The 27,001-nt window shown below is 42.9% G+C and overlaps 2 protein-coding genes across 2 annotated transcripts in view; both read left to right on the plus strand.

The window, feature by feature from the left end:
- kcnk6 (potassium channel, subfamily K, member 6) overlaps positions 1 to 27,001 on the plus strand; it is a 242,276-nt gene that overhangs the window by 73,661 nt on the left and 141,614 nt on the right. The window lies entirely within an intron of this gene.
- The window catches only part of sptbn4b (spectrin, beta, non-erythrocytic 4b), a gene marked incomplete at its 5' end in the record, with an annotated part of 88,169 nt that overhangs the window by 15,642 nt on the left and 45,526 nt on the right, over positions 1 to 27,001 (plus strand). Inside the window, 16 exons of the mRNA XM_080459790.1 lie at positions 285 to 402; positions 492 to 650; positions 1,526 to 1,828; positions 1,988 to 2,138; positions 2,971 to 3,107; positions 3,523 to 3,672; positions 4,850 to 5,218; positions 5,308 to 5,522; positions 6,144 to 6,281; positions 10,772 to 11,012; positions 11,712 to 11,870; positions 13,009 to 13,139; positions 13,352 to 13,577; positions 17,294 to 17,496; positions 19,096 to 19,186; positions 25,469 to 25,615. Of these exons, the coding sequence (XP_080315916.1) occupies positions 285 to 402; positions 492 to 650; positions 1,526 to 1,828; positions 1,988 to 2,138; positions 2,971 to 3,107; positions 3,523 to 3,672; positions 4,850 to 5,218; positions 5,308 to 5,522; positions 6,144 to 6,281; positions 10,772 to 11,012; positions 11,712 to 11,870; positions 13,009 to 13,139; positions 13,352 to 13,577; positions 17,294 to 17,496; positions 19,096 to 19,186; positions 25,469 to 25,615 (2,938 nt within the window). The remainder of the gene's footprint in view (positions 1 to 284; positions 403 to 491; positions 651 to 1,525; positions 1,829 to 1,987; positions 2,139 to 2,970; positions 3,108 to 3,522; positions 3,673 to 4,849; positions 5,219 to 5,307; positions 5,523 to 6,143; positions 6,282 to 10,771; positions 11,013 to 11,711; positions 11,871 to 13,008; positions 13,140 to 13,351; positions 13,578 to 17,293; positions 17,497 to 19,095; positions 19,187 to 25,468; positions 25,616 to 27,001) is intronic.

Genomic DNA, 27,001 nt, shown 5'->3' on the forward strand with positions numbered 1-27,001 from the left:
CCAGTTGCGGTCAGTGATTGACATGTTTCTGTTCAGTCTGATCGGTGTGTTTTATATCGAGATGCACTGAAAGATGCAGGATCTCTTCAGGCAGTGATTAACGACGGGTACTGGGGGCTCAGGACGCAGGACTCGGTCTTTACACACAGTCCTCAATCCTGTCAGTCAGACCACTGTTCAAGTGTCCTTCTCTTCACCGCTGGAAAATTTTGTCACTGCAGCCTGTTTTCCTCCTTTTGCGTTTTAAAAGTCCTGACCAAAGTGTCGTGCTGCTCGCTCTCCAGGTTTCAGGAAAAGGGGAATCTCGAGGTCCTTCTCTTCACCATCCAAAGCAAACTCAGAGCCAATAACCAGAAACCCTATGTGCCTACTGACGGGAAGCTCATCTCAGACATCAACAAGGTCCAACTTCTCACGTCTGCACTTTTAATTGAATTCACAGTGATTTCTTTGTTTAACCATTTTATCAACACTACCTGTTCACCGCGCAGGCCTGGGAGCGGCTGGAGAAGGCGGAGCATGAGAGGGGCGTGGCTCTGAGGAAGGAGTTGATTCGTCAGGAGAAGCTCGAGCTGCTGGCTCAGCGCTTCGACCACAAAACTACCATGAGGCAAGCGTGGCTCAACGAGAATCAGAGGCTTGTCTCACAGGTGGGGACACCTGCAAGGTTCATGTTAGAGACTGAAATGTTGACTGCACTTTTTGCATTATTGAGTGAGTTCTTGATTTAAACATGTTAAAGATGTTTTGGAGTTTAATGTAATTATGTTATAAAGACAAGTAAAATTAACTAAGCTATGATGCAATACCCCAAGTGTATCAATCAAACAATCATTTCAGTTTGCTAAAACATTCCAAGTTGTTCATGACAGTTTTTGTTAAAGGTAAATTTTTTCTATGCTGAAACTAAGAAAACCTTTTTTTTTTTCCTTTATACGTTTTTAGCTGGTTAATTTGCTGTTGTTTGTTTGGGTGGCCGTATTGAGAATAAGATGGTTTGTATTTAGTTTGTTTTACTTCCTAATAATCTGAACATCCTATCAGTTTATTATGACTCTTATCTGAGGGTTTATTCTGTGTGCATGCTTCTTGGAGAGGAGAGGAGCAAAGATTACCTGGCAGTCAAAATGGATTGGATTATGGCAAAAATGGGACCGCTTACACAAAAAGTACATGAAAACATGTGGAAAATTCAGAAATGGTGCGCTGTGACTTTTGTTAACTATTCAGCAAACCGTTTCTGAAGAATTGTAAAAAAAAAAAACTGAAAAAAATTGACATTTAAAGTGAATGGGACTGTGGTGAAAATGGGAGCACATAAATAAAAAAGCACATTAAAACGTGCAGAAAATTCAGGAATAGTGTGCCAGGATTTCCGTTAACGATTCTGCAAAAACTGCAAAAACAACAGCAAACAGTTGGCCATTCAAAGAGGATGGGATCCGTGTTAAAAACACAAAATGGAGGGGACACGTTCTTCTTTTGAAGGAAATGTGCTAAATACTTTCTCTTTGCCACCCTGCAGGACAATTTTGGCTACGACCTCCCGGCCGTTGAGGCGGCGATGAAGAAGCACGAGGCCATCGAGGCGGACATTGCTTCGTACGAGGAGAGAATCGGCGTGGTGGTGGAACTGGCGGTGGAGATGGAGACCGAGGGATACTACGACATCCGGCGGATCTCCGCGCGCAAGGAAAACATCCTGGGGCAGTGGAGTCTGCTGAAGGAGCTGGTGGCCGGCAGGAGGACGCGGCTGGAGAAGAACCTGGCTCTGCAGAAGACCTTCCAGGACATGGTGTACATGATTGACTGGATGGAGGACACGCAAGTAAGAAAACATTAGGGAAAAAACTGGGAATTACAGGATCTATATCTGCTGTGAGGCGTTTTTGGGAATTACAGCATCAGTGAAAGATGTAAAAAGGAAGTTGAAGGCGAAAAAGACACAATGAACTCAGATTTCCCTCCTTTCTTGTCGTCCTCCCAGGTGCAGCTGCTGTCGAAGGACTTTGGGAAACATCTACTGGAGGTGGACGACCTGCTACAGAAACACAGTCTGCAGGAGGCGGACATCACTGTGCAGGCTGAGAGGGTGGAGACGCTCAACACTGCCGCACTCAAGTTCTCCACCATAGAGGGTACACACACACACACACGCACACACACACACACACACACACACACACACACACACACACACACACACACACACACACACACACACACACACACACACACACACACACACACACACACACACACACAAATTTCACTTTTTGTTCAGCTCTGTTTGTATCGGGTCCAAGTAGGATGCACCATATCGATGCATGATGCTGGATATGTGCCCATATTTTTTAAAAAGAAAATATTACTGATAACAATATAATTCGGAGTCGACGCGTCAAAATCCCGTGTCCACAGGATACGTCATTTTCAAGCTTCCCGTTCACTGTGAAACGTTCCACAGTGTGTTTTAAGCTTAGTTGTGGCGCGGTGCCCCGGGGCGGGGCAGCAGCTCATTTGGATAAACTTGTATCCGGACAACTTTATCTAAATGGGGCACTGGGAGCTGAGGTTCGGCGCATCGCAAAACTTTTAAAAAAACTTTGAAACTCGCTGAAGGGGAACCAAAACAGACAGATTCAGAAACTGCACAACTTATTTCAAACCTGTTTTCAGAAAGACGTACCAGACCTTCGTCTCATGATGACACGATTTGCCCTGACGGCCCAGCGTGCTCACTCTGGTTGTCCCGAAACCCCCCCCAAATAAATACTTTATTTATCGTGCTTTCCTAGTTCCTTCCTCAATTTCGTTGTTTGCTTATGACAATAAAGAGGATTTTGATTGAACTGATTTTAATTCGATTCTGACACTCACTTCAGCTGTGGTTATGTTTTATGAAGCTGGCTCAGAGATTGAATGATTGAGGGGCTGTTTTTTTTGTTGTTGCTTGATTAAATCTGTCAGGTTACCAGCCATGCGACCCGCAGGTGATCTGTAACCGGGTAAACCACGTCTCGTCCTGTCTGGAGGAGCTGAAACAGCTCGCAGCCAAAAGGCGCTCTGAGCTGGAGGAGTCCAGACAGCTGTGGGCCTTTTTTCAGGTACACTATCTCACTTTCATGGTTTCACTCCTCTATAATAAGCTTTTCACTCTTGCAATTGAAGGCTGACGTCTGTAAGTACACTCAAAACATTTACACTGATTTCCCATGCTCCTTTTAATAATGCAGCTTGGCCTTCTGAGGTTTTAGAATAACCTGACACGTGAACAAACTTTGCTCAGACAACCTCGTTTTGAGTCGTGTTTAGGTGTGTTACCTCTCGTGTTTTAAGATTTTCAGCTTTATTTTTTTTCATCTTAACTTCGATTACGTTGATATTCTATCCACTTGTTCTGTGTTATCTAATTTTGCTCCTTCTTTACATTGTCAACTTAACTAAGTTTGCAAGAAAACGTGTCTTGTTTATCCATTAATGTGACAAACGGTGTGAAACGCTGCCTGTTTGGTGTCGCAGGAGCTGGAGGAGTCGGAGGCCTGGATCAGGGAGAAGAGCTCCATCCTGGGAGCTCAGGGTTACGGGAAGGACCTGAGCAGCGTACTGAAGCTACTGCAGAAACACAAGACTCTGGCTGGGGAACTGCTGGCTCACCGTTCACTGCTGCAGGTGTGTGTGTGTGTGTGTGTGTGTGTGTGTGTGTGTGTGTGTGTGTGTGTGTGTGTGTGTGTGTGTGTGTGTGTGTGAAGGGGAATCTGCACCTGGAATACTTACAGTACTTGTAAATCCTGTTCTGAACTATATGTACCTGCTTCCTGTAAGCATGATGATTTTTGAAAACGACTTAGTTCTGAAAACAGCAAATTATTGTGTTCATGGTAAATATGAAGGGCACTTTATTTCTTTACCGTTTTACAGTTTGAAATTGTGATCATGTAACATAGGTCATTTGAGTTTTTTTGCTCCACATATTCCAGTTTTTTGTAAGTTATGTTATATAAAACCCTCAGTGGGTTAATTAATGGTGTTTTAATGGTGTAAAACTTCTGCAAGATAAGTGTAGTCAGACCAATGCAAAGAAGTTGTAAAGGAATAGCCTTTAAGGTGAAAAAATAAATACCACATGTGTATTAACAGAGGTGAGTTTGGGGTACCAGGGTTCAAATTGAGGTTGCAGCAGGTAAAGCGAGTGTACAGCATCCGAGTATATACTTCATCACTATCAGCCTAGAAAGAAAAGCCTTTACTGTCAATGTACGTTCATAACACATCACATTTTTGAGTTTGACTTCATAAAAATATTAAGAATTTGAACAAAGTCTAATACTTAGACTCCATTCACACAGTTAATTCAAAGAAAACTTCATAGTGGTGCTAAAGGAGTACACGTAGCTGAGAACAATACAAAAACAAGCGCACAGCTGCAGCAACTTCTTTTGACAGTGTAGTGCAGTTAGTGCACATGTACGTGTTTTCTTGTTCATCACATCACTTTTCAGCTGACTGCATGTTTACATGGCAGCTGTGCAGAAACCACACCGCGACAGGCTAAACCCACAGGAGACATTAGTCCAAGTTTTGTTTTGGAAATGTGATAAAGTAAACCTTGTTGTTTATCCTCGTATCGCTGTTGCATAGTTTCGCCATTTTTGAGTGTTAAATGAATTAAATAGCCCAGAAAACAACAAAAGTTTCGCCAGATCTGATGCTTCCCTCTGGAGCGGAGATGTTTCTCGAGTCGGGCAGTTGGTAGTTGAATGCTGTTGGTTTATTTTGTGTTCGGAGGCGAAGCTTAGCCAAAGGTCACTTGTGAAGCTGATGTTGGTCTGTCCTGCTCCTCCTGCAGAACACCATGAAGCGAGGGAAGCAGATCTTGAGCGAGAAGAGCTTCGGCACGGCGGGGATCCAGGAGCGCATCATGGAGGTGAAAGCAGAGTGGAAGAGCCTGGAGGACCAGGCGGCGCAGCGTCTGGGCCACCTGCAGGAGGCGCTCAACTTCTTCCAGTTCTCCACGGAGACGGACGACCTGGTGGCGTGGCTGCAGGATGCCTACCGCCTGGTCTCCAGCGAGGACTTTGGACACGACGAGTACTCCACTCAGTCACTGCTGAAGAAGCACAGAGGCGTGAGCGAGGCCGTGGACAAACACCGCATGCACGTCATTGCGCTGCGCAAACACGTGGTGGCGCTGCCTCTGCAGTACCGGGATCAGGAGGTAGGTGGCAGCCTGTCTGACTTTAACTCACCGTGTCTAGATTTCTGTGATTTACCCGTGATGTGGTCACGCTGCTCTCCTCCCTGCAGGAGGTGCAGGTGCGGATGGGGGAGGTGGAGCAGCTGTACACAGAGGTCGCTGAGGTTGCGGTGCTCAGACAGCAGTGGCTCCATGACGCCCTCGCCGTCTACCGGATGTTCAGCGAGGTCAACGCCTGCGAGCTCTGGATCGATGAGAAGGAGCAGTGGCTGGACAAGATGGAGATCCCTGAGAAGCTGGAGGACGTAGAGGTGGTGGCACACAGGTGAGGAAGGTGTGGCGGAGGGGTGGGGGTGGCGTTGATTTTGTCTTAACCTCCTCTAGTTCAGGAGCTGGTTCAGATGTTGCTGTCTGTCTTTAAGTGGTTTACTCAGTCTTTCTACTTCTGTCATCTTCGTCTCGCACACACACACACACACACACACACACACACACACACACACACACACACACACACACACACACACACACACACACACACACACACACACACACACACACACACACACACACACACACACACACACACACACACACACTCCTGTTGACACATTATGAGGAGTTTAAAACATTTATCAGCTCTCAGACAAGCTTACCTTCTTGGGATCTTGCCTACAGTCTATATTGATGTTTATTATTGGTATTTATTCATCTATTTTTATTTTACAGATCATTTTTATGTCTTTATCACAGTCAGATGTCTGTGATTCCAAATTGTACAGGTCTTATTTATATTATGTAATAGTTTCATGACGGGTGTGTGTTTGTATTTTTACTGTTTTTGGCGCCGTGTAGCATTTTGCACCAGTTTTTTTGAAATAGCATTACTACCTTTCCTCTGAAGATTTGAACACATTACCTGATATCACATCGGCCTGTCTTGCAGGTTCGAGAGCCTGGACCAGGAGATGAACAGCCTGATGGGAAGGATCCTGGACGTCAATCAGATTGTGCAGCAGCTCCTCGACGGAGGTCATCCGTCTTCTACAGAAGTCAGAGGCTGTCAGGACCACCTCAACTCCAGGTACGGAGAAAACGCTGACGTTACAGCCACAGTGGCTCTTAAAACCCCGGCTTCTTGTGTTATGATCATCGTCACATTTGTAGAGAACGGCTTCGATCTGTCAGCGGAAAGATGGAGGAAAGTTTTCTTTTCACTCTTGTTTAGTTTGCAGTTATTGAAAAATAAAAAAGGGGCTTTCTGTCATACTTGCATTCTCAGTAATCATTTAGTTTACCTTCCAGAAAATGTAAACTATATAAATGTTATGATGAGCACACGGGGAAGCAAGAAATATTAAAAATGCTGTAGTTTGCATTCCAGGGCAGTAGTTGGTGGTATTTTTTATTTTTTGTAATGAAATCAGACACACACACACACACACACACACACACACACACACACACACACACACACACACACACACACACACAAGATGTAAGTACTTTTTAGCTGTCCTTCCTTCTCAGTATCTGGTGTATTTGGAAAATGTGCCTCTGCTGATCCAAATGACTGTGTATTACATTCGGAGTATACAGTGTTTTTGCTGACGGGGCACCATTGAATTCAAAAGAATGAGCAGCACAAACACTGTTGTTGATCGTCTTAAGTGCAAAACACTATTGCCAGCAAATGCAGTGCACAAATGCGAGTACTACTGTGTTTAAAAAACAACAACATGTTTTTTTGGTGTGTTTTTTCTCTCTGTTCAGAGAGATAAAACCGCTGTTGTCTGGAAGCTGTTTTCAAAAAGAGTCTTTTTATTCCTTTTTAATTTTCGTTGTATTTAACTTTCTAACAAAACTTCTGCATACAGCTAGTACACAATGCATTTCTTTTTTTGTGCCAGAAGCTTTGTTTTTTAGAAATTAAACTATTCAAAACTTAACAAATATATAACTTTCTTTCTATTTCTCCATCCTTTTCTCTCATATTTAATTCTAGATGATAAAATGTATATCGATAGTTATTGTTTTTCAGGGATTATTAAAGTACTTCTGATTCTGACATATCATGCACACCCCTATTCATGCATCTCCCAACACACACACATACGTTCAGGCTTCCACCTTCATATATGCTTATACATACTGGTACATACCTTCATATATCTTTGTACATACATACACACATGCCCATACATTTAGTATCCTGATTTTAACAAAGATTCATGAATTCACAAGTATCAAGTACCTGGGCTCATTGTCTAATAATTCCAATCCAGTCATTGTTTTACTTTGAATCAAACAGATAATAATCGTACCTAGACCAAAGTATTAAAAAAAAGTGTATTTTTCATACACAGCCAAAATGCCACAAAAGATTTACTACTTTCACTTTAAAGTTTTGCCATGTAAACATCCCTCTCTCTAATCTCTGATATTCCAGTGAAGATAAACGCTGGTGTAAACATCCACCCTCATAAACATAAACTGTGACTTTCATACCAACAGCTTCGTGTAGTTTCCCAGGCTTGTGTTAGATTGTCCAACGTGAGATATTCTGTGTTTCTTGTGCTCCCAAAGTGTCCCGAACCTCGTTTTGGAGCTCACGTGATTCATTATTATCAGTGTCTCCTGTGATGCTTCTGTTCGACGCTCATGTTCATGTTTTTATTAGATGGCTGAGTGATCTGTTACACTATTTCCTGTTTTATGTCACAGCCCCCTAGCATGTTTTATTCACTTCCTGTTCGTGTCGACCCTTCTTTGAGTAATCAGCCATTCGGGTATTCAGAGACCTGAATCCTCTGGGATTGGTCTTTGTCGTCTGATCTTTCCACCCTTCTTAGTTTTCTGATTTAAATGTCAGAGTTGTTCTTTTTGGAGGGGGATTTTTGCCTTTTGCTCACTCCGTGTGAAAAGACAAAGCTTTGCTCCTCTGATCTCTGTGTGCGAGTCCATTTCCGTATTTGTTGACCATTCACAGTTAGCCCTGGCAGCCGAGTCCACGAGTCTTGTGACCTTGGCGCGTCGTGTCGGTCTCAGTGTGGCCATCTGTGCTGGCTTCCTCATTCAAGACCACGCCAGCCGAGAGCACTTGTCCCAAAAATAAAAACAACCATAAACACGAAAAAACTAAATCAACCCCAATGCCTGTCTCTCCGCATCGCACTCACTGGTTTTAAATATTAAAATTGTGTTCCAGCGCTCAACTTTTGAGGCAGTCGACTTCTATCGGTATTAAAAATATAGGTCATTATACGATATTGAGAAATCTCAGTGAAACAGATAAGTAAGGATTGAGCTATAGGGAGCTCAATATTTATCCATTTTTATGCGGTTGCCTCTGATTTATGTGTTTCTGACATTGCCAACAGGACTACAAATATTAACAGTAAAAAAAAAAGAAAACTCTTTCTTCTCTGCTTCAACCTTTGGAAAGGACGATTTAACTAGTTATTGTAAAATACTGGCTTTTCATCGTCGGGGCAAAAAAAAGTTATGTTGTGACGTTTGAATTTTAGTAAAAAAAAAAGTTTCTTTTTTAACAAAATCACACCGTTATTTGATATTGCCTTACACCCTTAAAACGTCTCTCAAAGGAAGCATGTTTTTTTTTTAGACTGAGAAAACCCACAGGGAGAACATACGAACTCCTTACATCAAGGTTCCAGCCGGACTTGAACCGGGGCCCGTCGCATTGTGAGGCGAGAGTGCTCGCCACAGTGAACACCGTTAAGTGAAAAACACTTGTAACCTTTTCGCTAAGATGAAAGTGAAGAAGTTCATAGATTTCAGTTTGTAGGAGTGAATCCTATTTTGGAAAACTTTGCATGTTTTCCAAAAAACTGATAAATTCGTAATTTATTTTGATGTTTTTTGTTGTTGTTGTTGTTAATGTGCGCTCTGACAAATCACTAAATATCTGGGCTCTCTTCTCCATGAAAACCCCCTTCAGAGTTTTTCTGTTTATTGTCCCCACAACACTCACGTTGGATTTGCCATCCTGGGTTTTTACCTCCGTTGTTTTGCACGGTCATTGATAAGAAAAGTGTTTTGGCTCTGAGGTCAGTGCCACCGAGCTGTTTTCCTTCCTGAGTGCTTGTTGAGACTGACATTACCTCATGGCTGTGGCAAAGAGCTGTGTGTGTGTGTGTTCCTTGGCTGAGCGGGTGTGTGTGTGTGTGTTGAGACCTGCTGGTCTGGAGCAGATTCAGGGGAACATATTGTATGACGATATGTCGACGTGAGGAGCAGACGAGGCCGGGACTCAGAGCCGAGAGCAAACGACTGTCTCACATGAACCGGGACGCCGTCTCTCAGGTTATATCAGGTCTTCACAAGCCCAACAAATCCTTCAACAAATGAACAACCGACATTACTCCAACCCTGGCAGGAAGATGCAAATATATACATGAAAATAACCATAAATTGAAGGTTGAAAAAATGCATGAATAAGTGAAACTAAAATAGTACAATAATAGAATTAATAAAACAGACCCTAGCAGCGTACGATTAAAGGACAAAATAGAAAGATCTAAACATGCAGAATCGTGGTTTTCCAAGAAAACCACACACAGACCCCATAAATGGGCAGATTTCTTGTCCTTCATTTTAACAATACATGTTCGTCTTTCCAAGGCAAGACTAGCAGCTCGTTCTTTTATCCACAGTCCAACAGAGGGTGTATCCGTACTCCTCCATAAAAGTGCAATTATCCGTCTGGCTCGTAAAAGTCCAAAGTCAATGAGCAGCGACTGCTGCAAGGGTACAGCAAAATCCTCAGGATACAAACCCAGTATGTAAAGTTTGGCACATGAAGCGATTTCCTTCCCACTTAAATGGGTTTTACAATCAATCACAGATTTCTTAGGGAACATCTGACTACGCTTGCTTGACGTGAGATGAATTTCGCATTGACCACTTGGACTGTAACGGTCTATCGTTCGTATTAACAGACTCAGTCTGGGCTTTATAACGAGCAATTTCCCCATTTTGCCTCCTGAATGTCTTCTTGTACATCATTTCCAAACCTTTATTTTTTTTGATAGTCGAAACATTTGAGGACCAAGTCCAACGGAATGCTGATGCACTTTCTTTCTCTACATAGTATGTGAATCATTAATTTAACCATATATATTTCTTTGTGCTTTGGGAGTTGTATTTCTACTGTACTACTACTACTTCTATTTCCCAAAAGAATAAATATTAATGGTGAGACTTAATTAAAAATATCATTTGTGGCTTTTGTAATAATTTTCATCAATCCCAGGTGATGTCACTTTAAAAAAAAATTTTTTTATTGCGTCACGTCACTTAGAGGTCTTGTTTCAACATTTCCAGACAATGTCCAGGAAAGATGTACAAAAAAACTTATATAAGGCATTCTGGCCTCCCTGAAGACGTCTTAAAGACGTCATATGGACTACTCAGTGGGATTGTCTAATATGGGACCTTTTGTGTGTGTTACCAATTGTGTGTTATACAATGACACGTGTTCCCTGACATTAAGACGCCTCCTCCTCCTCCCTGCTTCCCGCTCAACCTCCTCTCTTGGTCCCTGTGAACCAGGTGGAACAGCATCGTGGAGCTGGTGGAACAGAAGAAAGACCAGCTGGACTCCATGTTGCGGCTGCAGAATTACCTCCTGGAATGTGCCGAGATCAAGTCCCAGATCCAGGAGAAGAGGAAAGCCATCGACGCCACCCAGTATGTGGGCAGCGACCTGGGAGGAGTCCTCGCCCTGCAGAGACGCCTCTCCACCATGGAGGGCGCTCTTTCTGTGCTGGAGCCCAAACTACTGCACCTGCAGGTGGGGCATCGAAGGAAAATAGAGACGGGAACAGAAAACATTGGATGGAAATTTGTCAGAGAATTATGGAAGCCCCATTTTTGCCACTTAAAAAATAAAAATGAGAATACTTACACTTAAGTTTAGGAAAAATCTCTTGGTAAATCATGATTATGAGCTAATGAAAATGATGGGATTATAAATTGAAATTCTGAGATAGTAAATCAAAATTATGAAACGGTAAGTCATGATTATAACATATTTAATTAAAATTATGAGATATTAAGTTCAAATTATGAGATAGTAAATCAAAATTATGAGATATTAAGTTGAGATTATGAGATATTAAATTGAGATTATGAGATATTAAGTCAAAATTATGAGATATTAAGTTGAGATTATGAGATATTAAGTCAAAATTATGAGATATTAAGTTAAAATGATGACATATTAAATCGAAAATCCTGAGATTTTAAATCGAGATTTTAAGAGAGTAAGTCATGATTATGGGATAATAAATCAAATTATGAGATAGTAAGTCATACTTTTTGAATTTCATAGATTTTTTTCTGATTTAAGTTTTTTTTTTCTTTTAAAGTGGCAGAAATTGGGCTTCCATATATAAAACAACTGTACTTGATATATTGCCTGTTTAATGGCACTTTTTTCTTTCACTGACTGCAACGCTTCATTTATCTGAGCATTCGTTTGTTTGTGCAGGAAGAAGCAGAGCATCTGGCCACTGCTCACCAGGGCCGGGCCATCGAGGTGCTCCTGCCGTTTGATGGGATCAGTGTGGAATGGGAGGAGCTGAAACGGACCCTGCAGGGCTGCGAGGACTCGCTGATGGTGGCCAGCAGGCTGCAGAGCTTCATACAGGTGGAAAGACCTCAGGAGGAATACTATCTCTGATATTCAACTGAAGGAACACATTTGTGAAGTGACGGCCCACACTAGTGAGAGACGTCCATCCTCATCCAATGTAGGGATTTGGTGGCACAAAGGCCGATGCCAGAAACTGTTCAAAGGTCCATAGGTACTTCCTCATCGGTCCTTCTTGTGTCCATAAAAATTATTTTAAAAGTTTAGGGGAGAATAGTGTTACAGTAGTTTGTACTTTTCTCCATGAGATGTGCGTGTTCTGCCTTGGAATTTCCCCCCACAATCCAAAGACATGCTCATTATGTTCAGTGGTGACTCTTGGCTCCATGGAAGGTGTGAATCAGTGTGTTAGTGTTTGTCTTCATGAGTTTCTCCAGACAGACTCCCTCTGTTCTGCAGTTTCAAATACTGAACTTCACGTGAATTTAAGACGAGGCCACTGCAAAGCTCGATTGCAGGTTCTGTCGATAGATCAATAAAATATATTTTTATCTCTGTTTAAAAAGAGAAAAATCCATGTGCAATACATTAAAATAAGATAATCCTGATGGTCAGTATTTCAAATCAACAACTGAAAATCCACAACATTATACTTGCTTTGTATATAAAACGTAAATATTTCCCTACTTCATCTTGTACATGTGAAGCAAAACTTTGAATTTTTAGGTGCGGCTAATTTGATATTGGTTGAAAAACAGACTGAGAAAGTCTCCATTGAAACCTCGGCATGGCTGCGCGCGTGTATGTGTATGTGTATGTGTATGTGTGCGTGCGTGCGTGCGTCACAGGACGGTGGCTGATAGTCTGAATGTACAATAACTTCAGCGAGAAAGAACGTTTTTCTTTTCAGAAAACAAAAACCCCTGTGGAAGATGACGTCACTACAAACACCTGCCGTGTAGACTATTTCAAATCAACTTTTTTTGTATAGCGCCAAATACAACACAGTCATTTGTCGGCACTTTTAACAGAGAGAAACCCAACAAATCCACATGAGCAAGCGTGAGCGACGGCAGAAAGGAAAAACGGCCTCTAACAGGAAGAAGCCTTCACAGAACCACACTCAGAGATGGCAGCGAATGAGATAGGAAGCATGAAATGTGAATCCGGTCTGTTTGTCTCTCCGTCCTGTCAGGACCTGGACTCCTTCCTCACCTGGTTGGTCCAAACGCAGACATCCGCCGCCTCCGACCAACTTCCCAACAACCTGGAGGAGGCCGAGAAACTCATCAACAAGCACGCTGCTCTGAAGGAGGAGATCGGACGGTAGGTGCACAAAAGTGTCATCTCTTGATGTCCACTTGTTGTGATCTCGGTATGGGCACTGAGGTTGGCGTGCTACCCAGATAACGCCGGCGTTTTAAACCTGAAAAATCCAACGTTTAGCGCGTGCAGCAGATGGAATCAATCGAAAGAGCCGGAGCGATGAGAAGCTGCGCTCTACAAACACCGGCTTCTGTGTGTCGTCCGTCACGCAGGTACGAAGAAGACTACGAGCGCCTCCAGGCCATGAACGAGCTGCTGGAGTCCGAGGAGGCGCCGCTCCCTCAGGCCGCCCTGCAGCAGTGGCTCCAGAAGCTGGACGTGGGCTGGAACAAGCTGCTGGAGATGTGGGAGAGCAGGAGGGAAGTTCTGGTGCAGGCTCACATTTTTCATCTGTTCTTGAGAGACGTCAAACAGGCCGAATCTTTCCTGAACAACCAGGTGAGACGAGCGCCAGTAAATGTAACACCGTAATAATGTGATTTTCTTTTTCTTTTTCTCGCATGAACGCTGTGTTTTGAAGTTGCTGCTTTCCTATTTTCTTTGTCCAGTCTCTGTATCGAGATCACGGAGGGAGACAACTCGTCTCAAGCTTCTATTATTAGATTTCATGTAATCTTTTGTTTTGATGGTGGCAGACCAGAAGACACCAAACACAAATAGAACTGTCATTTGTGTCTATTTAAAGTCTGCTAGGGTTTCTAAACTCATATAAACAGATACAGTGAGGAGAAGAAAACGAGTGGAACAGCCTGACATTTTATGCTGCACTCACTGTAAACCCCCTTGTAGCGGCACCTTAACCTATTTAAAGTGCCGCTCTGGTGAGGACGGGTAACTGGTTTCAACGCGTTCAGGGGAAACGATGATCAGGTTCCAAAGCGTCACTTGTCCTTGGATATGACAATCAGTTTATTTACATGCAGTTTCCACAAGTCGATGCCTATCGTCAGTCACTCAGCCCACTGAGTTCCTATAACTAAATAAACTTTCCCTCAGACTGCCACTCACCCTGACCTGTCTCCCGGACATGGTCTGGTAACTGATTGCGCTCCACTTCCTGCACACCTGGCATCAACTACCCAGAGGCTTTATAACTGCCTTACATTGCCCAGGCTCCCCCTAGTGGATGAACAGAAAGAGAGGACTGAGTGCAGACCGGCCTGGTGGTGTCGTGTGGCTGCAGCAGAGTGTCAACGGGACCGGGTGTCGGCTCCCAGCATGCCGAGGGAGCGGGCAAGTCTGTCTGTGTGTCAGCAGGCGTCTTATTGCAGCTTGTTCGTGGTTTGTGACGTTGAAGGAGCAGCTTCTACTTCTAGTAATTCTAGTAATACTTCTAGATCCACATCTAAACGTCTGCAACCTGCAGCTCTGCAGCCTCATGTGGCTCTTCAGCCCCTCTTTTAGACATTTTCTTTTCATTTTTGTTTTATTTGCATTCCACACTGTTTTTCAAAACGGGTCTCATCACCGGGATGATAAGCGTTAAAACAGCCAGAACAGGTGGATTTGCTAAAAATTAAAAAAACAAACCAGAAAAAAAACAGCAAAACTACTTGACAAAAAAATAAATACTGGAACAATGGTCAAACTGGAAAAAAAAGAAAGAAAGAAACATTATTAAACAAAGGAATGAAAGAAAACTGAGAAAATATTTAAAAAGAAAACCACAGAAAAAGGAATGAAAAGAAAAAGGAAAAAAAAAGAACGAAAAATTATTAAAAAGAAAAAATGAAGGGAAAAAAACTGTAATGATGCCAGAAATGGGATGTGTTTGGCCTTTTCCAAAGTAATAAAGCTCATGATGTAATCATTTACCAACAGTCGAATAAGATTATTGATCCATGATTGACTTTGAAAATGTAATAACTGCAGCTAATAATGTTATAACGCATAAATAGGGCTGATGTTTTACAGATCTTATCAAAAATAGGCATAGTGGATGGGATCGTCATAATCACTCATGGATTATTCATACCACACAACACCGTTTCTCAAACGTGGTTATAAATTGTGTGACATTGTTGGGAAGTTGTTATGATATTGGTTGTATTACATTGAGATTGGCCAAAGGTGTTCATGAACCATTTTCAGGTTTTCTAAAAGTTTCCTCCGATATTAGTCTTCTTATAATTGATGGTATTTCCCCACAGTGCAGCACAGACCTGGTTCTGCAGGCTGCAGGGCTGCTTGCTTCCAGACCCCGTTTTACATTGGGAGAGATTTGTGCTTCGTGCTTCCATGCTGAAATGTCACAGGCTGAGTCGACTCTGACTCCGGTGTGTGCGCGCCGGCCCAAGCGTCTCCCTGGGTTTGCGAACATGTGCGGTCGGGGACGAGCTCGCCTCGTTGGCCCGGAGGGGCAGATTTAGAGAGAGCGGCGTTTCTTCTTCAATCACCATCAAAGACAACTCGGGCCATTGATCTCTGTCTGCTTCTCCTTGTTTGCTTCTGCTGCAGTTTAATTACTTTTCTCTGCATCCTCAGACCACATGCATTCAGAATACTTCTATTTTTAACGCTTCCCTTTCAAACCACCTGATATTTCTGGATCTTAATAAGTTGACAGGACAGAAATTGTGCTATTGATCGATATCGTTAAGCGTCTGTTATCATCACAGTAGTGATTGTAACAGTTTCTGTTTCATGAAACTCCTGTTAACCAGACGAATGTCTCATGATGGATGTCTCACTGTTAGTGGCTTCAGCATTAACACTCTGGCGTCTGCAGCCTTTATGACCAAACGAGACACTCTGACCCGCTTTCTAGCCGCAATATTTGACCTTTAAAATGAGGAGAACAAGTCTGATGTTTCATGACTAAGATTCAGAACATTGGAAATATTCTTCCGGAGATTATTGTAACTAAACTAACTAAAAGTTGTAACTTTTTTCGTGTTGATGCCATTTTTAGTTGTTTTAGCTGTGTTTAGACATCGTGTTTGAGATTTTACGTGTTGTATTTTCAAGTGATTAACTCAGGATTTTATTTTTGCAGTTCTTCCCATTTTAACAGTTTATACTCGTTTTTTTTCATTTCAGGCTTCTTTTTATGGATTCTTTTTCTTTTTTTTAACAAGTTAAAAGTGCTGCACAGATTTGTTTTAGCCAGTTTGACTCTTAGAAATTTTCTCTGTTTTTCCTTTTTTTTTGTACTGATTTGAGACATTTTAGTGTTTTGAGGGGCATTTGAACCATTTTAGCTTTTTCAACCTATTTTTTGTCGTTTCTTTTTTGACATTTTTAGCCAGAAGATAAGAGCTCTTTTAAAAAAATAATGCAACATGCAAATATAATCCAGTGAAGTGCAATTCTGTTTGCATTTATCTCAGCTGGTTTGTTGCCGCTTCTTATGTTGTCATTCGTCCTTTATGTTCTCCACCCAGATTATAGAGCATCTTCCTCCACCAACGTCCAGATTATAGAGCATCTTCCTCCACTAATGTCCAGATTATAGAGCATCCTCCCCCCACGAACATCCAAATTATAGAGCATCTTCCTCCACTAACATCCAGATTATAGAGCATCTTCCTCCACTAATGTCCAGATTATAGAGCATCGCCCCCCACGAACATCCAAATTATAGAGCATCTTCCTCCACTAACATCCAGATTATAGAGCATCTTCCTCCACGAACATCCAGATTACAGAACATCTTCCCCCACCAACGTCCAGATTATAGAGCATCTTCCTCCACTAACATCCAGATTATAGAGCATCTTCCCCCACTAACGTCCAGATTATAGAACATCTTCCTCCACTAACGTCCAGATTATAGAGCATCTTCCTCGACTAACATCCAGATTATAGAGCTTCTTCTTTCTGATGAAACTTCAGCTGAACAGAAACAGTGAATCAGTCATTAAAGCGACATTATAATATTTGTTTTGAAATGTTTTTTATTTAATCTTTATTTAACAACAATGATACATCTACATTCACATTATTGAGGCATAATTATAAAGACCACAAAAAGAAGTTCACCAGAAAGCACTGAAACGTTACTAGTTCTTAAAGAGTAAGTGGTCATGGACATCAAATTGTCACAAAATATTTGAAAAATATCGTTGGTACTTTACTTTCTGCTCTGTCGCCCCCCTGCTTTGAGTTTCTCAGTGAAACTAATGATGACCTCCGCTCTTGTCCCGGCCCTGCAGGAGTCGGCCCTGGCTCACGTGGAGCTGCCCACCACGGTGGAAACGGTGGAAGCAGCCATAAAGAAACACAAAGACTTCACCACGGCCATGGAGCTCAACCTGCACCGCATCAAGGCCGTGATCGAGGCCGGAGAGAGTCTGATCAGCCAGAGCAACATCTACTCTGACCGCATCAGGGAACGCATCGACGCCCTCGCCAACAGGTAACACACACACACACACACACACACACACACACACACACACACACACACACACACACACACACACACACACACACACACACAGTAGAAAGGTCCCAAGTAAAAGCTGATGTTGCCCCAAAAAATGATTAAAAGTTTTGAATTTGAGTTTTAATTATTTGCACACATGAGACATTGAACAAGACATTTAAAGATGCTTCAAATATGGATATGTTTCTGTTGAAGCACAGTGAAAATGTAAAGGGTGGCTTGTTAGAGCCCAGAATTTAACAACGACCCAAACTGTTATAAAATGAAATGTAGAAAAACCAGAAATGTAATAAATGCTCAATAATGTAACAAAATGCCTCTGTATGACTGCTGTTGCCCAAGTCATTTATAGTGTTCTGTTCTCTAAACAAAATCAATTTCTCAAATCATCAGTGCAAAATACTGTATAATCATTAAACATGTTAGGATCACATGTAAATTATTGTTAAATCGTTTTATGTCATTGACCAGTTATTACATTTCAGGTTTTATTACATTTTATTTGATAACAATTTGAGTCGTAGTTACATATCAGGCTCTGACATGGCTCATCAGATAAAAGCGACACAGTGACGAAATCAATTTAAAAGTACATTTACCATTTATAACTATGTTATTTTGTAAGGACACTCCTGAATTTATTATTTTTTCACAGTGATCGTGACAGTGTTTTGATACCTTCTGTCTTCAGATAGATAGATAGATAGATAGATAGATAGATAGATAGATAGATAGATAGATAGATAGATAGATAGATAGATAGATAGATTGATTGTTTTAAGAAGCAAACCAGTAACTTCTTTCCCCCTGAGGAATAATAAAGTATTTCTCTTCAATATGCACAAACTCCAATGGAGATGAAACTCTTTCGTCCGCTCTCCATCAACATCCCGTTTTAGCTATACGTTGACTTAATTATAAAGTGCAGAAAATCTCAGCAGCTGCCCAAACACAATACAGCCGCCCCGAGTAAAGAGAGTGAAAGCTGCTGCTGGTTTGAAGAAGAATAGAGTCCAAAGTATAAATGAAACAAAAGAGTGAAAACAAGAGCTGAGAGCAGAGCATGAAATCTGTATGATAGCTCTGTGTGTGTGTGCGTGCGTGCGTGCGCGCGTGCGTGCGTGTGTGTGTGTCCCCTAACAATGGCGATAAATAGAACCATATGGGTTTTCGAATTAAATTTCCATGAATTAACACGTTCGCTATTTGTTTTAATGTGGACTGATAAATGAACATCAAGCATCACTCTTCTCTTAACTTTCAGGTTTCTGGTCCTTTCATAAATTGTTTTATCATAATTACTTAAACTAATATTCTTTAACACAGGGGTGTGTTCACCAAGGGCCACGTATGGAAAAATACACTAACAGCCTAGCTGCTGAGTTCATGTATTAATAAGATAAAGTTTCTGGTCCAAAAGCAGAATACAGTGAGAAAACACATCATTTAGCACAAATTGAATTACTGAAGATAAACAAAGTTATTAACCTCGCACCTCATTTTTGTCATTGTTTTTTTCTTTTCAAGAAGAGTTATTGTGAACTTGACTGTGATTTCTGATCCTTTCAGGGGAAACCAGAACAGAGAGCTGGCTCAGCAGTGGCTGGAAAGACTCAACACCCAGTGGGGACTTCAGAGGTTCCTGCAGGACTGTCATGAGGTAGGAAACACACCGAATTTTTATTTTAAATTACTTGTTTTTTCCATTTTTGGTGGGAAAATTGTCAATGAAAGCAAAAGATTACTTGCAGATTACTTCCCAGAAGGACTGAAGAGGTTGCCAGGGCATCACAGGCCAAAACACAGGGACGAGAATGTGACTGATGTTATATGAACAGATTGCTACGATTATAGAAGACATTGCCTTACTTTGGAACACATGTAGACGTCCTTGATTCTAGTTGTGGTGTTGTGTTTGTGGGTTCTGCCACTCAGCTTCATCCAGAGGAGACATTTGTCCACGTTTTGTTTAGGGAAATGGGATTGTTCATCCTTTAGAATACCTCGTATCGCTGTTACATGAGTCCCAGGCACGTCGTTTCACCATTTTTTTGCCTCTTAAATGACATAAATAGCTGAGAAAACAACAAAAGCATCCCCAGCTCTAATGCTTCTCGACAGAGTTTCACACTGAGAATGTCCCGAGTCGGCTTTTCTGGCCAGTTAGTGGTTGAATGCTATTGGTTAATTTGCATTCGGGGGTGGGACTTATCCAAAGGTTAACTACACCCATGAAACAAGAAACAGAAGATTTAGTTGTAACAGCCACAACAAGCTGAGTTGTTCCGATAGCGCGAACCCAACCTGTTATCCTCCATTGTTGTGCTCGTGGTTGCCATGGTTAACACACAGGGGATTCTATTGCTGTGAGGCAAGAGTACAAACCGCTCTGCCACCATGTGGCCTAAAACTTTCAAAGAATGTTACGTGCTGCCTACTTAAAATCGTTTTATATCTGTTGTGCAAAACACCATCGAGCAATTTTTGCACAAAAAAAAAAAAAGTGACGGCAACGCGGTGTCGACGAGTGGTGTGAGTGCAGTCACGTGACCGGCGGCTCGACTCGGCTCTTTCCTGCAGAGTCACCGACTCCTTCCTCTGCCACAAGCCTTGTTTAGTTTCTGCAACTTTCTCTCTTTGGCTTCGCTGAATTATTCAGCAGCACACTTCCTCATCACTAATTCAGAGGAGGAAGAGTGTGTGTGTGTGTGTGTGTGTGTGTGTGTGTGTGTGTGTGTGTGTGTGTGTGTGTGTGTGTGTGTGTGTGTGTGTGTGTGTGTGTGTGTGTGTGTGTGTGTGTGTGTGTGTGTGTGTGTGTGTACAGTGTGTGAGCGACTCTGCGTCAGTGTGTAGGAACCTGAGCTCTCAGCTGGCAGGGTGTGTTCCTGTCTTCAGGTCAGGCTGCCTCCTCGTGCCTCCTGCTGCTCTCCCCACACACACATACACACACACACACACACACACACTCGGTCCACAAAGTCACAGATTTTACACAAAATCATCAGTTTATACTCCAATCTTTGGTCTGGTTTATGTTTAGATTAACTTATTTCTTCATATGACTTTGCACATAGTGGCGTCTCCAGCCTCTCAATTAAATAATTTTTTTTATTATTTTAGTATCAAACTGCCATTTAAAAGATTTCTTCTGTGAATATCGTAAATATGAAACTTTTTTTTTTTTTTTCAAGAGTAAGAGTTCTTAAGCATAATCTGCTTTTAAGATCACATAATGAATAATTTTTTGTTGAAAACTCTGATTTCGAACCTAAAAAAAAGCTGCATGTTCTCCAATCTGGTTAAAACCTTAGAGTGAAGCCTGATTCTGGCAGACACGCCCACGGTCACTAACATAACTTTAAAGCGCTGGGCAGGATACTGGATCTGCATCTGCTTTAGATTCTAGAAAGTGTCTTCTTCTGGCTTGTTTTGAATTGTTTGAATGAATTATTGACAAAGACCTGAATTTGGCAATGGAATCTGGAATCATTTATGCTATAGACAACTTCCTCCTGCGCCTCCTATGTGCACGTTATGCCTGGTTCACTCGGCAGGATTTTAAAATTGTCGGCAGATTTCCCAAACCTAAGAGACCACACACACGGCGATAAATAATCCCAGGTTTAACAGTTTTGGTCGTAGAGTGTGGTGTGCAGCCACACGGCAACATCAACACACCACGCACCAACCGATTTCACTGGCGAACATCCTCCGATCAGACGGGAAATCTGGCTAAACCTCTCGAGATCAAACGGGATTCCAGCGTCCTTAAGATTGTCGGAAGGGGAGAATCGGGGACAAAATCGGCCTGATTATCCTGCCGTGTGAACCGGGCATTAGGTTCACCAACTAACCGCACATGCATGTTTTTGGTCTGTAGGAGGAAACTGATGTACCCAGTGAAATCCACACTCAGGGAGAACATGCAAACTTCACACAGAAATATCTGACTTGTATCTCAACCCATGACATTCTCCCTGCGAGGCAAGAGCACCAACCACTGTGCCACTGCTTTAAATGTGTATGTAGGTTAGATGAGAGCAGGGCTTCTCCAAGTTTTGATAGTTGAGGGCCAATTTAGGAATCCAACATTAAACTGAGGGCCGCCAAAGAAAACAAATATGGAAAAAACGGACAAAAGAATTCTATTTGAAAATGTTTTAATGACCAGGTTGCATCGCCACGATTTACATTTATTGGTTCGCATTCAGTAATGTGCAATAAATACATTTTAATCAATAAATGCGGCTAAACCTGCAACACTTGAAAAAACCTTGAGAAACATTGTAATGCGCACAAAATCTAAAATAGGCTTTTCTGCCCTCGACAGTCAAATTTCTGATACAACAGTCCTGCGTGCAGTCCGTTTCACAATATATGTAAAAACTTATTTAGAACAAACAGTTTCACTGTTTTTGTCCGAGCATCCACACGGCACGGCGTTTTAGGAACCCGAAACTGTTTCTTTCTTTTAAACATGGCTCAGCTTTGAGGTGTGGACGGCAACAACGCACATTAGTGGAAATTATAATGATTATAATCATAATTATTATCATAATTATGGAATTATGTCATAGGCAAAACCCCAACACACCCTGTACAATTAAAAAAAAATAAAAAATTGAAGGAACTTAATCGCACAATTTATGAAATACTGTTTCTTTGTTATATTCTGTAATGATGCGTGAGGATAAACTCTTTAGGTTTACGCTCCGTCTCGGGGTGTTTGGTGGTCTGGAGCCTTTTGCTTGTCAGTTTTTCACAGCTAAAGATGCATTCTGCCCTAATTTTGTCCATTCCTTCAATGAAGCCATATTCTATGAAGCTCTCTTGGTACACTCTGTTTTTTCCTTTTGACATAAATTAATTAAATACTGATTCATCCATTTTTAGAATATAAATTTTTTTTTATACGCCTTAAAATCAAGAGTGCCGTGGGGGTCGGGGCCCCCTGGTTTAGATAAATGGGTAAATGTGTGTTCAAAGTTGTGTTCTATCACAAACATGGTGTGTGGAATTGGAACCATAAAGTGGCAGATCGCACTCAGAGGTGGGTTGAGTTGCACAGAATAGTAGCAGCTGAGGATTCACAGTGACGCTTTCTGTGTGGAGTTTGCATGTTCTCCCCATGTGTGCTTCAGGTTTCTCCAGGTCGCCTACTGACCTTAAATTATAGTCTGTGTGTGTGTGTGTGTGTGTGTGTCTGTCTGTCTGTCTGTCTGTCTGTCTGTCTGTCTGTCTGTCTGTCTGTCTGTCTGTCTGTCTGTCTGTCTGTCTGTCCGTCCGTCCGTCTGTCTGTCTGTCTGTCTGTCTGTGCCTGTGTGTGATGGATGAGTGATTTGTCCGAGGTGTAACCTGCCTTCACCCGTAGAGACCTGCGATGCTGATTGGATGGATTTAGCAGTATAGAAGATGGATGGATGGATAGATTCATTCATGATGAGGAAACCATAAAAAAGTTTTATTTTGTAGGGGCTTGATGGATTATTAGAGGATGTAGATTACAGTCGACACAATGCAAAATGTGATGGCTTCATGAAGACTGCCAGACCTCTTCTGGCCCTCCTCTTCACTCTACTCATCCTCTCCTCCTTGACCCTCCCCTGCCCCCCCCCGCTCATCCTCTTTGCTCTCCTCATCCTCCCTAGCTCTTTCTCTCACCTCTATTTAGCCGCCCTCTTCTCTCTCCTCATCCTCCTCTTCCCTTGCCTCCTCCTAATCCTCCCTTGCCTCCTCCTCCCCTGCTCCTCCTCTTCCCTCTCCTCCATTCTTCCATCAGACCTCTATCTCCTCCCCTCCACCCGTTTACTCTCATTCATCCGGCGCCCGATGCACGCTCACACGCTCTCCTCCAGTTCAATTCATTTTCAAGAGGGGCATCAGGCTGTGACCCCTGTGACCTCTGCAGTCTGTGTGTGTGTGTGTGTGTGTGTGTGTGTGTGTGTGTGTGTGTGTGTGTGTGTGTGTGTGTGTGTGTGTGTGTGTGTGTGTGTGTGTGTGTGTGTGTGTGTGTGTGTGTGTGTGTGTGTTGCCAGCCGGGTGTGTGTGTGTGTGTTGCCAGCCGGTCGGTCTCTACCTGTCTGCTCGGTGGTAGAGTATCTCACAGATACCAAATTCCGCTTTCAGGATAAACCCCCCCCCCCCGCACTTTCCTCTCTCTTTTTCTCTCTCTCTCTCTCTCTCTCTCTCTATGTGCTTTACCACTGCAGCAGCGTCAGGCAGGAGACAGCTGAGTGGGACTGCTGCAGAGAGGAGGAGAGGGATGTTGGAGGAGGGGGAGTTGTGTGTGTGTGTGTGTGTGTGTGTGTGTGTGTGTGTGTGTGTGTGTGTGTGTGTGTGTGTGTGTGTGTGTGTGTGTGTGTGTGTGTGTGTGTGGGTGGGTGGTGGTGGGGGTGGGGTGTTCTAGTTGAGATTTGTCCCATTGAAGAAAGAAAATGACAAACGTCTCGTGTATTTTTTGACTCTCATCCCTCCATCCTCCTGCTCTGACTCCCCCTCCTCCCCCTCCACCTCAGCATCATTAGCCGTGACCGTGAGCCCGGAGGCGTTGCCTGCATCCCCTGCCCCCCCTCTGAAATCCCAAGCCTAGGCTTTTGCCCCTCCTCCTCCTCCTCCTCCTCCTCCCCCTCCCCCTCCTCCAACCAGCCTGGTTCTCCCTCCCTCTCTGAAGGTGCGAGGCAGGGGCGGGGCGCCCGTGTACCGACTCGGCTGCCTGCCATTTTATTGTTTTGGGGGAGGAGTGTTTTTTTTTTTTCCTCTTTAAGTCATCCTCATTTTTTTTTCTTCAGCTCGTCACTGATCTGCCTCCACCCCTCCTCTCTCTCCTCGTACGAGTGCTCAGCAGAGAGAGAGAGAGAGAGAGAGAGAGAGAGAGAGAGAGAGAGAGAGAGAGAGAGAGAGAGAGAGAGAGAGAGAGAGAGAGAGATGAGGGCAGCACAGCCTCAGTTTGAAGTCTCCAGTCTGCCTCTTGCCTCCAGTATTGTTATTTACTCTCCTGTCTTTGCGTGGCTCTCTCTCTCTCTCTCTCTCTCTCTCTTTCTTTCTTTCTTTCTGTCGTTCCTCTCATCGTTCCCCTTGTTCCATGTGACTCTGTGGCGAGGAGCGTTCTTTTTGCGTGTCTGTGACAGCAGACCGGCGAGGATGCAGATACCGGCGGCTGCTCACGGCTGCCACGACCCGGTGGGCTGCTCCCGTTAAACGCTGCCGGTAATCCGCTCATTCTCCTCACAGTGGGACTGTTAGCGAGCGCTGGAGGTGCAGGTGGAGGTGTTGCGTACAGGTATGAGGCTGTTAGATGCGGCGAGAGACGAGGGTGCTGATGCTGACCTGAATATTTTTGGTGGTGCTATCCTGGGGTGTTTTCACACACCGAATGGACTGATTTCACTCCTGCATGGAGTGAGAGAGTGTGTGTGTGTGTGTGTGTGTGTGTGTGTGTGTGTGTGTGTGTGTGTGTGTGTGTGTGTGTGTGTGTGTGTGTGTGTGTGTGTGTGTGGAGAGGGGGTGGTTGTTTGCTGTGTGCGGGATGTTGATGCTGTAGACACGGGGGTCTGTTGTGTGCACATGTGAAGCCCCGCCGCCATGCTTGTTGGTACACGTGTGTCTGGAGACATGTGCCTTGTATGCGCCATTAAATATTAACGTCTGTGTGTTTGACCTTGCAATTCCCACCATATGTGCCGTTAGCGAGTTTATCTCCAGCGTGCTGGCTTTATTTATTTTGTTCACACTGCAGAAGCCAGTGAAAACATACGTGTGTGTTCTATGATCCGATGCGCCGTATATGTGTGTCTCTTATGTAATCAGACTTGTGTTTTCCTTTGAACTTGACCCAGTTTTACGATGAACTCTGTGTATGTATAAGAGAGTCACACACCAGTCGTCCCACACTGGCAGCAGTTTACATTCACACCTCTCTCTCCTTCGCTCTCTCTGTCACCAGCTGGGCGACTGGGTGTGCGAGAAGATGCTGATGGCGAGGGACAGCAGCCGAGACGAGACCCAGAAGCTCCACAAGAAATGGCTGAAGCACCAGGCCTTCATGGCCGAGCTGGCCCAGAATAAAGAATGGCTGGACAAGATTGAAAAGGTGAGTGCTGTTTGGAGACTCCTTGGTCCTTCGCTGAAAGTCTTTCCTGTCTTTGGGTGCTGACAGGATCACTCCGGTTGTCCACTTATAGTTTATATAAAGGAGACTGCAGTTGAAACTATGTTGTATTTGTCAGTGTTGTCAATGGCTTTTTGGTTGTAAACAATTGAATATAAATCAACACTGTTCTTCAAATCTACTAAGAAACTTGACATATTATGATGACGCATTTCAAATTGAGTTGAACGTGCTTTAAAAAGGGGTTTAATATTGCCCAATACTATGTTTACCATTAGAACCTAATAACATAGATAAATTAGGATCAGCATTGCGTAAAAAAGTGAAAATTAAGTCCTCAAACTTACAATATTGCTATTAAATAAGTAAACCACAGTATAGCTGTGGTTACATGGACCAAAAGTAATCCGATCACATTTGCACCATCTGATTGAAATAACGATGGAATCGTAGGAGGTGATGTGGTCTGGTTTCTGATCCCATCACAGTCCGTGTAAACGTCCCATCAGGTTAGTTCCTACAGTCTGTGACGTCAGCTCACCTAGCGTCGCTCTGTGCGTTTGGAGAAAGATGGCGGCAGCAAAGCAGAACTACTCGGTACAGGAAACAATCCTTTCAAACATATTAAATGACTTTAAAATAGTTGAATGGCTGGACGGAGATAAAGCTTGTGGGATTCTGTGTCACAAATGGCAAACGTCACAGTGCAAAGCATTATGGGTTGTGACTCAATGAATCGGGTCACATCTTGATGCATATAAACCGGCACAACATTCTGATTACTTTAGTCAGTGTTCATGTAAACAATCTGATCCTAGAAATCGGAAAGAATTCAATCAGATTGACAAAAAAGTGACCATAGAAATGCAGCTCATGTTTGAAACAACACTTCTCCATTTTGCAGTAGTCCGCTAGTAATTTATCACTTCAAATTACTGACCTTAGTTACAATTTGTGGGTTTGCAACTAGAGACTTTTGCAGTACATGAACGCGGTTGCAAAGCTGCCGTCTCGCTCTGACCTGCTTCATGACACAACTGCTTTTGTCATAACTGTTGTTGTTTCACTCGACTGCTGTTTACTGGAGGAGATGCACCTCCTCCATCCTGAACCAACTCACTTCTGATTTCAAACTATGCGTGACATCAGCAGTATTTAATAAACTAAACCAACATGGGGGGGATGTGTTATAATGTCTGTGTTGAGAAAGATTAAAAGTTTCCTGAGGATTATAAAGATTATAGATGAATAATGACCTTCAGACAAACATCACCGCCTTCCTGACCGTTCACTTCCTTTTGTCTAATTAATTTCACACCATTTCTAACCTCGTGCTTCACACTTAAGTGCTAAAACCCACTTAATCAA

This window comes from Lipophrys pholis (assembly GCF_963383615.2).
Source record: "Lipophrys pholis genome assembly, chromosome: 3".
In the NCBI taxonomy this organism is placed as follows: domain Eukaryota; kingdom Metazoa; phylum Chordata; class Actinopteri; order Blenniiformes; family Blenniidae; genus Lipophrys; species Lipophrys pholis.